This window comes from Octopus bimaculoides, chromosome 4, assembly GCF_001194135.2.
Source record: "Octopus bimaculoides isolate UCB-OBI-ISO-001 chromosome 4, ASM119413v2, whole genome shotgun sequence".
Lineage (NCBI taxonomy): Eukaryota > Metazoa > Mollusca > Cephalopoda > Octopoda > Octopodidae > Octopus > Octopus bimaculoides.
The window spans coordinates 98214259-98230075 of NC_068984.1; the positions used below are offsets into that span (position 1 = coordinate 98214259).

The window sequence follows — 15817 nt, forward strand, 5'->3', positions numbered from 1 at the left end:
GTCATAGCTAATACCTACATTTAGTGTTGGATGGTGAATTAGCAGTATCCGGAGAGTTTCATATATATATATATATATATATATATATATATATATATAGTTTTCATCATTTAACATTCTCTCTCATCTAAAAAGATACCAGATATATATTTTGTGACTAAGTCAGTCTCAACTGCAAAAATTTGCTGAATCTATTCAAAAAGATTCAACGCTTATATTTGATGTACAGCAGCCTGTTGCTTTTTAGTCCTAGATCTGCCTTGATAGAGCAAATATATGATCTCAAGCATTCTAACCATGCTTTTCACATTTACTATGTGAGCGGATCAAGATCTATATTAGCCATTCTGCTCCTATTTTTCCGGATGATAGTTTGTGATTTGCTGAAGGTTTAGCTATTATTCATTATAGGATGGAGTAAAAGGAGTAAAGACCTCCTTCAGTTTTGAATGACCATGGAAATGCACCTAGAAAGTTCCCCTCTGATGCATGAGTCTGGGCAAGGTTGATTATGGAAGCAGTCGCCCATGCATAGCGACCTCCCCTTTCCATGCCACTGATGTTATCCAAGGGAAAGGCAAATACTAATACAACTTGGCACCAGTGACATTGAAACTCATTTCTACAGATGAGTGAACTGGAGAAATGTGAATTAAAGTATCTTGCTCAAGAACACAACACACAGCACAGTCCAGGATTTGAACTGACACTCAAGATTGTGAGATAATAAAAGCAAGTGTAAAATATATTAACTGGATGTGCTCATAGCTACTCTAGGAAAAAATTCCAAGTGAAAACAAGTAAGGGGAATATTTAGAAATACTGTATATTAAGTTGTGGCCTAATTAAATAATTTCTTTGTTACTTAACCCTAAAATCCTGTTATTGTTGTGCAACTTTATTGGTAAACTTTTTTTTATTCACTGCCTGCAAATTCAATTGAAATCGTTTTTTCAAACAATAGCTATGCTTTCTGGAATCTTGCCAAAGTGTGCAGCAGATTGTGTTGTGTGTTGCCTTAACACAAACCTGGTTTGGTCACTGAATCTCTACTAAAGCAAAAATTGTGTATTGTCTAATTGGTAGTTGTGGTTATGCTGTAGTGGTGGTTGCAGTAGTTGTTGTGATGTTGATAACAAGAGTAGTTAGTGTTGATGTTTATCTCCAGTCATTCTTGATAGAGCATCATATTGTTTGACTCTTTCAGGGAGTCAAAGTTTTTTATGTTCTCATGTTCTCGTGTAGCTCCTTCTCACAATGCAACAAAAGAGTCTAAATGTTGCTGGTTGGTCTGCTAGAAATAGGACCAAAATGCCCCTAAAAAAATCATCCTACAGTTTTTGAAAAGGGACACATTGGATGGTTTTGTTAGGATAAAACTGAAAGATGGGATGTTCATTCCTGGAATACATTGATTATCAGTCTAATCAGTCAGGGTTAAACTGGAGTTATACACCAGCTTTCTCAAGTTGAATCTCTTGAGAAAAAATATTTTATTGAGTAAGTTTTACATAAAAATTTAGATTATCCTTCACACACAGAGGTGGAGTCAATGACTGGATAAGGTAGCTACTAACAAATAGGTCATATATTGAAATCTCCTGCATATCATTAACAGAATGCATTCAAGATGTTTGGTTGCTATTTCTAGCAGATCGAGTGGTTATAGAGAGGCTCTTTCATTAGCTCAACAAGGCACTTTGTAGTGTAAATGATAGCATGTTCCTCAGGGACTTATTTTGTTGTCTTTATTGACAAAACTCGTTACCCCTCAGTTCTCTCTGTCAGAATTAAGTACCATATCTTTTGAAATTGTTAGCTGCAATAGACTATTGTCTTGTCTTGAGTGATTTATCTCTTGGCTCCTTCACACTATGAAATCAGAGTAAATCAACAATTATTAAAATCCTTTCAAGAGTTAGGTAGATTTCTTTTTATTTTTTATTTAATTATTCACACCAGACTGTTGTTTGTAAATACATATACAACTTGCAATGTGGGCTGTTCCCTTCAATATTTGTTGAGCGGAGATTGCCGTTATTTTAGTATTTTCTCAGTGCCAGTTCTTCCAGCTGCGCTGAGCAGCAGTAATATTATATGAGGGAACATCCAGACTTTTTTTGCCCACATAATACACTTTTTTCCTCTTGTTACTCATGCTGCTTCCAACCTTTTGAAGGCCAGCTGCACCCACATAGACAGACTATGCAGGAGCTATTTTGTTTTATTACTTACTAAGGCTTTACTCTTTCTTCTTAGCTTTGATCATTATCTCACATGTTGCTTTTTTCTAGCATAATGATGATGATCATCATCATATAGCATCCATTTTCCATACTGATATGGGTTTGACAGCTTCACAGGATCTGGTGAGCTATAGGACCATGTTGAGTTCCAATGTCAGCTTTGGTATGGTTTCTACAGCTGGATGCCCTTCCTAATGCCAACCACTTTATAGAGTACATTGTGTGCTATACACGTTTTGGGCCTCTGGCATTGGTGAGGTTGCCAAGTAACTTGAAAGACAATATAAGAACAAGGAAAAAGGAAAAAAGACTCCTTGACTAAATAGAGGTGGAGTATTTGAGAGAGGAAGGAGGGGCAATGGTTCTGTGCCAGGAAAGATCATCCCAGCTTTTATGATGTTATGTAAAAGTCTGCTTATGATCCTGATCAGATTCACATACATATGTACGTGTGTGCACACGCCAAACTTTTCACGAGAAAGCAAATAAATCTTCTATTACTTTTGTTTTTTTCACTTAAGTATTTAAGGTAAATATTTACATTCTATATTTTCATTGTACTAATTTCTTTTCATAGGCAATGTTTAGATAAAGGGATTAGCAGAAACTGCCCTACTTGCCGTCTACCATTTCATGCTAGAGATGTGAAAGACCATCTACTTGTATGTAATTTAGTTGACTTGTGTAAGCAGCTGCGAGAAATTGTTTTCAATCCAACTGCAGTAACAAGTGAGTTTTTTTTTTTTTTTATCTGAATTAGTCTTATGGATTTACTGTCACGTAATCACTATAGTGATGTACAATTCTAGTTTTTAAACTATTTTTAGTACATTGACATGGAGGCTGCTTTGTAAACCTTTTTTTACTTCATCAACTTTTTTTACTAAATTGTTGTAAATTGTTTTCACAACATTGACATAAAGATCTGTTTTATAACTAATTTTACTCCATTGGGGCAAAAGCTTGCTTTTTGAACTATTTGTACCACATTGTTGTGAAGATCTCCATGGTGAAGTGCTTTCACTAAATTGGTAAGGAATTGTTTTTTTTTTAAGCTGGTTTTACTACATTGGTGCAATGGCCTGCTTTTTTTGTTTTTATTACATTGATGTGAAGGTATCCTTTGCCAGCTAATTTTACTATATTGGTACAACAGTTTCTTTTTGAACCTGTTTTCACCATATGGTGTGTGTGGTTTTTATGATATTGATGTAAATATATATTTCTAAAGTGTTTTTTTACTATATTTCTAAAAAGACTTATAAATTGTTTTCACTGCACTGTTACATTAATTTTTTTTTTTTCACATCATATAGTTATGTTTGTTACCTGTTTACTGTTTTTATGAAACTGATGGGTGTCAGTTAGAAGCTATTGTATCATTACTTCTGACATTATTATGCCAAACTCGAATAGTTATCCCTTTAGCATTTAAACCAGCCATATCTGGCCTAAATATTCTACCTGTTTTATGTTCAAATTGATTGTATCTCTCACACTTACCTCCAGCATCTTGAGATCAGCCTTCACTACTTCATCCCATGTCTTCCTGGGCCTCCCTCTTCTGCAAGTTCCATCCATTTTAAGCAATCGGCACTTCATAAGTATTAATATGTATGAGTGGACAAATGAAAGAAAAAGGCACTCAACACATTAAATTGGAGTTACATGTATTATAATTTAAAACTGTTTGATTCAGCTCCATGTGACTTAAAATTTTGCAAGGCTTCTTACAGAAACCTAGCTTCTTCAAGGCGGCAAGGTGGCAGAAACGTTAGCACGCTGGGCGAAATGCTAAGCGGTATTTCATCTGCCATTATGTTCTGAGTTCAAATACTGCCGAGGTCGACTTTGCCTTTTATCCTTTCGGGGTCGATAAATTAAGTACCAGTTACTCACTGGGGTCAATGTAATCGACTTAATCCCTTTGTCTGTCCTTGTTTACCTCCTCTATGTTTAGCCCCTTGTGGGCAATAAAGAAATAAGAAACCTAGCTTCTTCAGTCTTAGATTACTGAATGGAGAAATACAGGAAGTCTAAGATGGCTACTGGAAATTGGGTTGCTATTGGTTAAGGCAGGTTACATGGTGTTGTTTGAAGTGAGATCAAAATTTCAGCAACAGCAGATGCATTAGAAAGGAGAAGTTATTGGACTGCATTGCTAGACAGGAAGCTGGTGGCACCTTGGTGTCTGGCTGGCCTTTGAAGGGACTTAGAAACTGACAAAAGGAAGGCCAGAGAGAGTGAGAGTGTGTGTGTGTGTGTGTGTGTGTGTGTGCGCCAAATGTAGCCATCTTGGACTGTATTTCTCTGTTTGATAATTTGAGCTTGAACAAAATATATAAAGGCATGGAGGGAAAGTGGAGAGGCCTGCAGTAAGTGGTGGGGATGGTGGAGAGATGGGTTGTAGGGCAATTTTGCCAGAAGACAGAATTATGTATGTGTGGGGGTGTTAGGAGAAGGTGGAGTGTGGTAGTAAAGGATCTGCTTGTATGTATAGATGGCTATGATTTTACTTAGCTTGATATGTCTTCACAAGCACAGCAAATCACCAGAAGTCTTGGTCTCTTGTCATCTCCTCTGTATCATCTCAGTATCATTTCTCCTCACTTCATCCCATGTCTTCCTGGGTCTACCCCTTCCACAGGTTCCCTACACAATTAAAAGCTCAGAATTTCCTTATGCAGCTGTCCTTATCCATATGCTTCATATGACCATACCAGTGTGGTCTTCTCTCTTGCACACTACCTCTTTTACCCAGTTTTTTTCTTAAATAATTTATATTCCATCGTATATGCACACTGACATCCAGCACACTCTGCTGGATGGACATATCCATCCAGCAGAGTGTGCTGGCTTCATTTCTTTCAAGCCATCACATATCCTCTATAGTCACAGTCCATGTTTCACTACCATGTAGTACAGCTGTCCATACACAGGCATCATACATTCTGCCTTTTATAATCAGTGGGAGGGTCTTTGTTACCAGCAATGATAGTAACTCTCTGAACTTCGCCCAGCTCATTCTTATTCTAGCAACTATGCTTTCAGAGTTTCTTCCTCCACTGCTAACTTGGTCACCTAGGTAATGGAAACTATTACTCTTAAGGATTCCCCAGACATTTAAGAGAATCTATTGTCTGTACATTCCTAGTGTTTATTGTACGTACACATCTTCCACACAAAAAGACTAATTTCTCTGTTAACCTTCCTGTAATACCACTGCACCACTTATGTGTCCATTATTAAGGCTGCCAGTTCACAGCCTTAATAATGATAATAATAACTTAGAATAGGGAATTAATCAGAATTCAATATCAGTCATCAAATTATTTTAACAGATTACAAGAAGAAAATAAGTGCCAGCATCCTTGTTCTGTTACATTGTTAATCCGTTTCCTCTTTATAGTTGTGCCTTCTTATATCTTTGTGCCATTACACACAATCAATATGTATGTATATGTGTGTTATTTACTGGTTCTGTGCACTGATGCTAGCATGACTGAATTGTCGCACTTTCAACTGGATTCTTTCCAAATCAGTTGGTTTTCGTCCAGAACCTTGAAATAATTGCTTCCCTCATCTCCATTAATACATCACACCCTCAGTGGTCCTACACTCCATCCAGAATGCTTGTCTCTCCCTTTCTCATCATTCCTGTACCTTGTACCCTCCCTTAGCTAATCACTTTATAAAATTATCCCTCTTCCAAAAAAAAACAAAAAAAACCCCTCAGAAACTTCTTATTTGCCCACTTTTTTTCCTGGAGACATTGACTTAGAGAAGTGAAAATGGACTGTATAAATTTTATATGTCTCTAAGTGCGTATGAAGGTTGTGAGCACTGTCCCTTCCTTTTAGTGGAACTGCACATGTGTGTATACATACATACATACATACATACATAATTTTTGTATCTGTTTTTCTATGCTTACTAAAGTTGAACAGATTTTCTCCATCTCAGCACCTCACCACCTGTTGCAGTCCTTTGTTGTCTCTTTAATGAGGTTCAGCCTCCCGAGCTCATCCTTCGCCACTTCCTCCATGTCTTCCTGTGTCTTTCTCCTCTGCAGGTTTCTTTTTTCTTTTTAGATTGTTTACCACTTCACCCAGCTTGTCTGTACTAGCCCAGTGTCTTCTTTTGCACAATGCATTTAATGTTTTATAACCAGTTATTATCTCAGCTCATTCGTGTTCTGCTTAGCAAATTATGCTTATCTCCTTTCTTTCTGTTTTTAGTATAATCTTTACAGTCAATACTATTTTACTATTGTACAACATTGCACTTCATACACAAATAATTTGCCTTTTAGTCAGAAAGAGAATCTTTTTGTTGTTCTCTCTTTGAGTAAAGTTGATAGCTCCTTCAGCTTTCTCTATCTTGTTCTTAGTCTGGCTACTTTGCTCTAAGAAAGTAGCTAGACTTTTAATGGGTCGTCTTGGTAACAGAGGGTATCAACTACTCTGGCAGTTTCTGAGTACTTGAAAGAATTTATTTCATGAGTGTTCTCACCGCTAACTACTCTCCTGCCTTTACAACATACAAAGCCTTCCTGTGATCCTACAATATCTGTTGTTCCTCCATTATTCTCATTGGATACACTGTACAGAATTCCTACCTACTCTTTTTCTGCATATCATGCATGGTCACTTCTTAGATGGTTGTAAACTATTGTTTGCTGCCTTACTAAGTAAATTTTTACTTTACTAGGGTTACTTTGAGACCTTTGATTCTTAAATTTTGTTTCCACATTTGTAATTTTTCCTACAAACAGTTGGTGTTGAACTCTTCTTTAATTATCTGGAGAGCTGTAATAAACACCAGAGTTGCTAAGTTGAATCTATTAAATTCCTTCCTGAACACATTGTGGACTCTTACTTGCTGACAGTATTACTGTACATGACTTACATGATAGCTCTCACAAACTATTCATTTATTTTTAATTTTCTTAGCAACCACTACATTTGTGGTGTCCCTGTCAGAAGTCTATTATAGGTCAATGAATGTCAGATATAGAGTCTCAACCTTAATCCTAATTCATTGTGCTATGACCCTTTATTACTTTGTAATGCAGTTCATAATTTTTAATGCATCTGTATTTGCTTCTTTCTCAAGCATCTCTTTGCCCTTGTAGCATTTGATGAAGGTACTATGTCAGTCATTGAGTATGACACCTCTCCATGCTAAATGAATGTCTGTACAGTTGATTAGCTGATGTCATGGTTCACCAGATATTTTCAGTATTGCAGTGGTTATCTTTAATGACCCAGCTACTTTCTCTGATTTCACATATTTATTGTTTTTGACTATGTAGTTGATAACTTCAGTAACTGGTCTCTCTGTTGGGTCTGATTCGAGGTAGCCTATCTTTCTCTCAAGTATGTTTGTCATTCAGCAACCTCTCGCAGTAACATTTATAAAACTCTCTCTTCTTGGTGATATCTGCTGGGGCAAGTCCATTATTATCAGTCTTTGATTTGCAGTCAACACTACTATGCAATCTGTGAAACTTTACATCTCTGATCTTCTTTCCACACAATTAAGGAAGTATCTGTGCCCGTAACCTTCACTGATACTTTAAGAGTGATAAGACTGATGATCTTCTTGAATGACTGTCAATCAATGAGTGATTGAGAAAATGGTTGATGTCCTGAGGAAGAAGGATTGCACATACTGATTAGTGCAGGAGAGAATAGACAAAACATTGGTAATGATAGATGGAAAGACAAGTGATCTGGGTAGCTGTGAGTATGGAGGTGGTATGAAGCCAGCCAACTCAGAAGAGCAGAGGCTACTATAGTAGCACTAACAAATGTAAAATGAGAATATAGCTAGTTTGTGATCCAGAGGCTGAAGTGTGTTGGTGAGTGAATGATTAATTTGATAATTGTGACAATAGTGACACAGCAAAAGCCATTGTGGTCTATGTTTAATATTCTATACAGTGCACTGATGGCTAAGAAAAAGTGTTCTACCAGGCTAATTTTATTCCTCTGTTGGGATTTCTCAAGTGGCTGACTACCTTCTTTAACAGTCCACAAAATCAATTCTTATAAACCTAGTATTACTAAGGTTTTAAATTAATCAAATATCTTGATTTGCATCTCTAACCCATTCTTAGCCACTAGTTTTGATTATTAAACTATTGTGTTGTTTTGTTTCAAAGCTGTACTCTGCTAAAGAATATATTTATAGATTTTAGCAATAATTCATTAAGTATCTCCATAGACAGTTATAGTGGTTGCTCAGTCACTCATCAGATCTCAATACAGAATTGGCAACTAGAATGTTGTCAGATGCTCACCAGTTCTTTTCTCATCAGGCTGGTGTTCAATTAACTCTTGCATTCTGTAGACGGTCAATAATGTATATTTTTGAGTTGACTCTTACTTTGACAAAGATAAACTAACCTAGCTTTTCTGAAGGACTCTCAGCTTGGATAACTTCCAGCTATGGATAACTTCCAGCTATGGATAACTTCCAGTGATCATTGGCTTGGTAGTGATACTAGAGGTTATTTGTAGTTTGAGTAAACTCTATTATGGTGACAAGAGCTTGACCTGTTTGCAATATGCACAGAGTGCAGTGAACATCCTGTATGTCTGAATATTGCTTGTTTCTGGACTTACATCAAATAGCTGTTGTCACATGTAGGACAAATGGGTCCATCAGAGAGCTCACTCGGTCACCTTCCTTTAACTGGGAAGGGCAAGCAGTTTTCTTTCTGGGAGCTAAGGTAGAAAAGCTGAAATTTGCTAAAAGATAGGTGGGAATAGTAGCTTTAGCAAATGAACTTACTCTCAGTATACTCCTGTGATCTAGGGAACACAACCGGATGAAGTTAGTTGTCCTTAGCAATATAAGGGTACTAAAGTATCTGATTATCTTCAGTGGCTGTATCCTCATTGTTATATTCTATTTCTTTTTTTTTTATACTTATCTTTTACAAATCTGTTTTTTTAAAAGGATTCTATCCTACTAACCTTCCCCACTCCACTGTTTTTGTGATTTGTAATGTTGCCTTTGTAGCAATTAATATTATTATTACAACTATTTTCATCATTGCTTTGTTTTATATGAGCTGTTCTGAGTTGTATTTTTTTGTGTCAATATTACTGATCTCATTGATGGGCCATTTTATGAGGTGGTATCAAAAAGTTCCTGGACTAGTTCTGTAGTATGGTAGCACATGGTTGCATGAGCATTGAGGGCTACCAGTGACTTTCTTGAAATAGTGTTCCAAGTGACATCACTGTGTTTACTTGGCAAGTTGTGGAATTTGTGTTCTTGTGGTTACATGTATGCTGTAGTCAGTGATTTTGTCATGGACGAAACAAAGAGCCAATGTGAAATTTTGCATTGAACTTGGGAAGTCTTCTACAGAGACATTGAGCATGCTTCAGCAAGCTTATGGTGATGAGGCAATAGGTTGTACACAATGTTTCAAGTGGCATGAGTGCTTCAAAAGCAGAACATCCTTGGAAGATAATGAGTGACATGGAAGACCTGCCATGTGTGTCACTCCTGGAAATGTAGTATTGTGCATCGAGAATTTGTTCCCCAGGGCCAGACTATCAATCAAGAGTTCTATTGCGATGTTTTGAAGCATTTTAGGGAAGACATTCAGCAAAGGCAACAAGATTTGTGGGGCACGAAGAATTGGATTCTTCACCGATTTCTCCTCACTCATGATTTTCTTGCTAAAAACAACATGCTATTGCTTCCACACTTGCCCTATTCACCAGATTTATCACCTGCAGACTTCCATCTCTTCACCAAGATGAAAATGCAGCTCAAAGGTTGTCATTTTAATACCATTGTTGAAATTCAGAGCGAATTGTAGAAGGTCCTTGACTCACAGAAAACAACTACTAGGTCGGTTTCCAAAAGTGGCAGGAATGCTGGGCTTGGTGGATTGTTGTGCAAGGTTACTATTTCAAAGGTATGATATTAAAGCTGTAGATCACAACAGGTGTAGCCAGGATATTGATAACATCAACCTTATTAAATTCACTTTTTAGAATAGCTCTAATGCTTCACTAACATTCTTTACATATTTTTTTTTCTTGTGCATTTGTGTGTATTGGATGCCATCCTCTTCAGACATATCTGAATACTTGTAATTTTCTTCAGGATCCAATTCATTGATTATGTTAATCTTGTCTAGTTATATGCTGTTTGTTTTCAAGATTCTTCCTTTACATAATGTGCTTTGATACCTTTATCATGGCCAAAGTCCATTTTAATATCATCACTAAATTGTCTTACTATTACTTCCTAAAAAGCTTTAGATCATCTATGTAAAGGAGGTGATTAAAGGATTTTGCTGTTGTATTTAGCTTGCTTTTGTTTGAGGTTTTTTTCTCTACCAGTGGGAAATTTAAGTGGAGTTAAAATTTGTAATCCCATTTAAGGATAAGCTGATTATCTTACATTCATATATCAATGTATATGTTTACTCGAATACAGACATATATATGCACATTTATTCTCTTACACATATGTAACATACATATATATACATACAAAAATATATACTCACTCTTGTCTGGATTTATTTGCATATACAAATATACATGCATTGATATATTTAAATTTATGCTTCTGCACACACACATAAACGTTAAGACACACACAACATTCATGTTTAGATATGTATACGTAGACTTACATACAAATTCACTATTTTTAAAACATCCCTCTGGTAATTCAGTTGACTGTATCTTTCCCTTTCACATTTGAGATGTTGTACCAATATATGAAAGTATTGCTAAAAATAACTTGAATTTGAGAAATGTAACAATGATCTGTGGTGGCAAAAAACACATTTAATCCTTTAACATTCAGATTACTTTATTGAATGTAATTCATATTTATTCACATATTTTGAATTTATCATACATTATCTTGTAGCTTTGAGATTTCAATGATCTGATTATTTATTTTTAGGATGACATTGTAGGACAGGTGTGAGAAGCCTGATACAGCCAGTTTGACTATAAAACAGGTAGAATATTTTGGGCCTGATACAGCCAGTTTGAATACTGAAGGATTAAGGAAATTTGTGAATTAAGACTTTTTTATTTTATAACACTTTATCTCATTCTGTGAGTTTTATGAAATTCTTATTTTGGTAATGAGTAGAGAGATTACTATGGTATCAAGGACAATGCCTTGTGGTATTGAGTTGCTTCTTTCTACATGTTAAGTTCAAATCTCACAGGACTCAATGGTTGCTCTACATTCCTCTGATGTTTAGCATCATATTGATTCTAATTCAGCTGACTTATGAAAAGCATTCCAGCTATGATCATCATGCTTATCTATTGTTCATGTATGTAATGTGTAACTTAGCACTGCATGACTCAAAATCTTCCATTTTTTAAGATAGTTTGGTGTGATTTGTGGTTAAATTTGGATGCTATTTCAAGGATTTACAGGTTGTCTCATAGGCTCAGTTCTTCTGATGTTGTTAAAATGAGAATCAGTTATATACACATCTCACAGAAATCTGTTGTGTGTATGTCCCAATGGAAAAGATTATTCTTTGTTTTTCAGCATGAAATTCTTTATTTATTATTTAGGTGATGATGAAGATAATACTAAAACTAGAGAAGACCCCATTTATTCCTTGTCATCTAGAAGCACCAATAACAAAACTGAGGTCATCAAACCGATTTCTATCAAGTCCAGTGAGACTAGTGCTCTCAGCTTGTTTGCACATGAACTGGATAAGCAATCACAGGAAGCTATTTTTAGCCAAACTCCAGAGAACTTGCCACCAAAAAAACTGAGATCTTTGGAAAGAAAAAATATTTCCAAAGCTGCTAAGGCAAGTTTATTGCCAAATGAAAAACCTTGTATAACTAAGTATAAATCAAAATCCAGCTTGAAACATTTAAACTTGCTTAATGCATCTGATTCATCTTTGAGATGTAGCTTCTCAAGATTCTCAAATAAAGGCCGTAAAAGGTCAGCACCAGCCCTTGTGAACTTAGCATCTCCAGAACCTAAGTCACCACAGACAAAAAAACCCAGGTCCCCTGCCATTATGAAGAAAAATGCTAAAGGAGAGACTCCATTGCATGTTGCAGTGATAAAGGTAAGACTTGAGATTTCTTCGCCTTGTGTTAGTGTTTGTTTCTTACAGTTCAAGAATTTTGTAGTTCATTTCCTCCTCCTTTATTTTCTTTAACATAGGTGAAAAACACTGTTGAACTTCCAATGTAAGGTAATATTCTCAAATGGATGTTAAAACTATAATGATATTGATAATGTCAATAAGGACTTTGATATTGCTAGTATCTACTGGCTACAGATGCTATAATAATAATAATGATAATATTTATAAATGCCCTGATGCAGCGGTACCAGGCAGTGGCTTTCATGGCTTCTCATCTTAACTGAGTAGAAATGTTATCATGTACATTGTTATATCTTGGTATAAAAGATGGGCTACAGCAAATATTCTGCTCAGTGCCACAGATTTGCATGTCAATTGTTTGACCTTAACTAATTGAGCAGATGATATGTGCATCTCTGATCACGAGCAGAAGTAGTGGGAGAGCATCACAGCCATGTGTTGAGAGGAATTCTTTGGGGTTTGGATAATTCACTTCTGGAAACATGGGTGTTTTGTTCAAAATCCTTAAACAACCCTTATTCAGGAACCTTTTGAGCGGAATAGGTTACATTATTTACATTTGACAGATGTTTGTCCTCATCTTGTTCCTTAATGCAACCTTTCAGCTGATATACCCTCCAGCCTTCATCAGGTGTCTTGGGGAAATTTCAAACTTGGATTGTCATTCCTAAGGTATTTTTTAATGTTGTTATTATTATTATTATTATTATTATTATTATTATTATTATTATTATTCAGGTCACTGCCTGGAATCGAACTCGGAATCTTGGTCTTAGTAGCCTGTGCTCTTAACCACTATGCCATATGCCCGAAAAAATCCTAACTGGGCCCCACCTGCAAGGTCATGCACTGTTTATCTTGATATGAGATCACCATGTCATGCACATATTGTTGTGATGCATGTGCCTGGTGTATCCTTATTAGTCATGATGGGTATACTGGGCTTCGTATATTTTATTCCAGTGTCACTTTGATGGCATGCACTGCTCTCTCAATAATAATAATAATAATAATAATAATAATAATAATAATAATAATAATACCTGCAAGTTGGCAGAATCATTCATGCTGGACAAAATGCTTAGCAACATTTCTTCTGGTTTTATGTTTTGAATACAAATTCTACTAAGATCAACTTTGCATTTCATCCTTTCAGAGTCAGTAAAATAATTACCGGTTGAGCATAGGGGTTGATGTAATCAACTAGCTCCTTCCCCACAAGATTTCAGGCCTTGTCCCTACAGTAGGAAGAATTATTCTTAGTATGAGAACTGAAATTGTCCTCATCTTGTTCCTTAATGCAACCTTTCAGCTGATATACCCTCCAGCCTTCATCAGGTGTCTTGGGGAAATTTCAAACTTGGATTGTCATTCCTAAGGTATTTTTTAATGTTGTTGTTATTATTATTATTATTATTATTATTATTATTATTCTACATTTGACGGATATTTGTCCTCATCTTGTTTGTTGGTAACACAACATTTCAGCTGATATACCCTCCAGCCTTCATCAGGTATCTTGGGGAAATTTCGAACCTGGGTTTTCATTCCTAAGGTATTTTTTGATGTTATAATTATTATTATTATTCAGGTCACTGCCTGGAATCGAACTCAGAATCTTGGGATTAGTAGCTCATGCTCTTAACCACTACGCCATATGCCTGTGGCACTCTATAATTGCCCAAGGGCATATGGTGTAGTGGTTAAGAGCGTGGGTTACTAATCCTAAGATTCCGAGATCGATTCCAGGCAGTGACCTAAATAATAATAATAATAATAATTTAACATCGAAAAATACCTTGGGAATGAGAACCCAGGTTCGAAATTACCCCAAGACACCCGATGAAGGCTGGAGGGTATATCAGCTGAAATGTTGTGTTAACAACAAACAAGATGAGGACAAATATCCGTCGAATGTAAATAATGTACATAATTCCTCATGTCTTAAATATAGAACTGCAATAATATATTGTTTTGTAAAAATAAGAATGTAAAAACTTCCTCATTCCTATAGGTTTTTTAAGGACTGGTGCATAGCTCCAACTTTATGACTTTATATAGATGACATACAAATCCATCTTTGTACATGATGTTAGTCTGCCTCTGGTAAAATTTACAGGTCAGCTGCTACCTATTTTTGTTAGATGGTTATACAGAAACATGTAGAATTATGTTGAACTTCTACATACATGGATTGTAGGCATGGTGTATGGTTAAAAAATTTACTTTGCAGTTATGTCATTTTGGGTTCTATCACATTACATGGCATCTTAGGTAAGTACCTTCTATTGTATCTTCAGGAGGACCCATACCCTGTGAATATCTTGTCATCTGTATTGTGCCTCACCAATCCTGTTATTACCTCCCCATGATACCTCTTGTCATCTTTACTGTATCTCAACCCTCCTACCATATTTCTTGTTGTCTTCAATGTGTCTTACCCCTCCTACCATACTTCTTATTTTCTTTACTGTATCTCAAGCCTTTTTACCTTACCTTTTCCTGTTCTTACAATATCTCAAATAAACTCATCAATCTAGTGTAATCACTTAACCCAATCATTCTTCCCTATGATTACAACCAACTGGATTTTCCTCCCATTTAAAGTCCCAGTTTGTTGATGTTGATTCGTCCCATGTGAGCCATGTCCAACCTGTCTCTCCTTCACATATAGTGCATCTATGAGTTCACTGTCTAATGTATCACTTCTCAACAGACAACCAAGTGTGTTTGGTGTATCTAGATCTACACTATCTGTTGTGTCTTTCCCTTCTGAAAATAGGAAACTATTATTTGAGGGAGATTTAGTTGTTGTTTCTGGGAGGTTACATGACAGCATAGACCAGTGGTTCTCAACCATATTTTTAGGGGTCCACACAAGCAAAATAATTAATTGGGGTTCCACAGTAGTATTTTAGGGATCCATGAAAATATTTTGTTTTAGATACATTTATTGCAAGAAACAGCCAAGTTTTCTTTCTCTAACATTATACATAGTTCAAACTACACAAGTGAATGTGTGAAAACATAAAATAGAAATTTTGAAAGAAATGTCTTTAAAATTAGTTTTTAAACAATGAATGGCAAAGGGGGTCCACCAGAATAGAATAATAATCAAAAGGGTCCATAGGCAGAAAATGGTTGAGAACCACTGGTATAGTCCCTTATTCTTCACTTGTATCTGCAGTGTTAAGTATGATGGAATTGATAGCTAAGATTAGCTTTGATACTGTCATCCCTAGCTACACAGTCCCAAATGTGATGAAATCACAAGTTAAGCTGCATGGAGTTAAGGTATGAAGTAACTGAAAGAAGAGCAGTTTGGTGGTTCTTATTCTCTGACTCTCTATTATTTTTCTTTTGTCAATATTTTCTACTTTTGTTTCTTTCTTTCAGGCTCTTCCTCTAACTCTTCTCCCCCCCCCCC

The 15817-nt window shown here is 36.0% G+C and overlaps 1 protein-coding gene across 1 annotated transcript in view; it reads left to right on the plus strand.

Annotated features, from left to right (window-relative positions):
* The first annotated feature begins 2813 nt into the window (after positions 1-2813).
* LOC106878491 (BRCA1-associated RING domain protein 1) overlaps positions 2814-15817 on the plus strand; it is an 86342-nt gene continuing 73338 nt past the window's right edge. The window contains exons 1-2 of the mRNA XM_052967305.1: positions 2814-2975; positions 11831-12348. Coding sequence (XP_052823265.1) covers positions 12298-12348 — 51 coding nt within the window. The 5' untranslated portion in view covers positions 2814-2975; positions 11831-12297. The remainder of the gene's footprint in view (positions 2976-11830; positions 12349-15817) is intronic.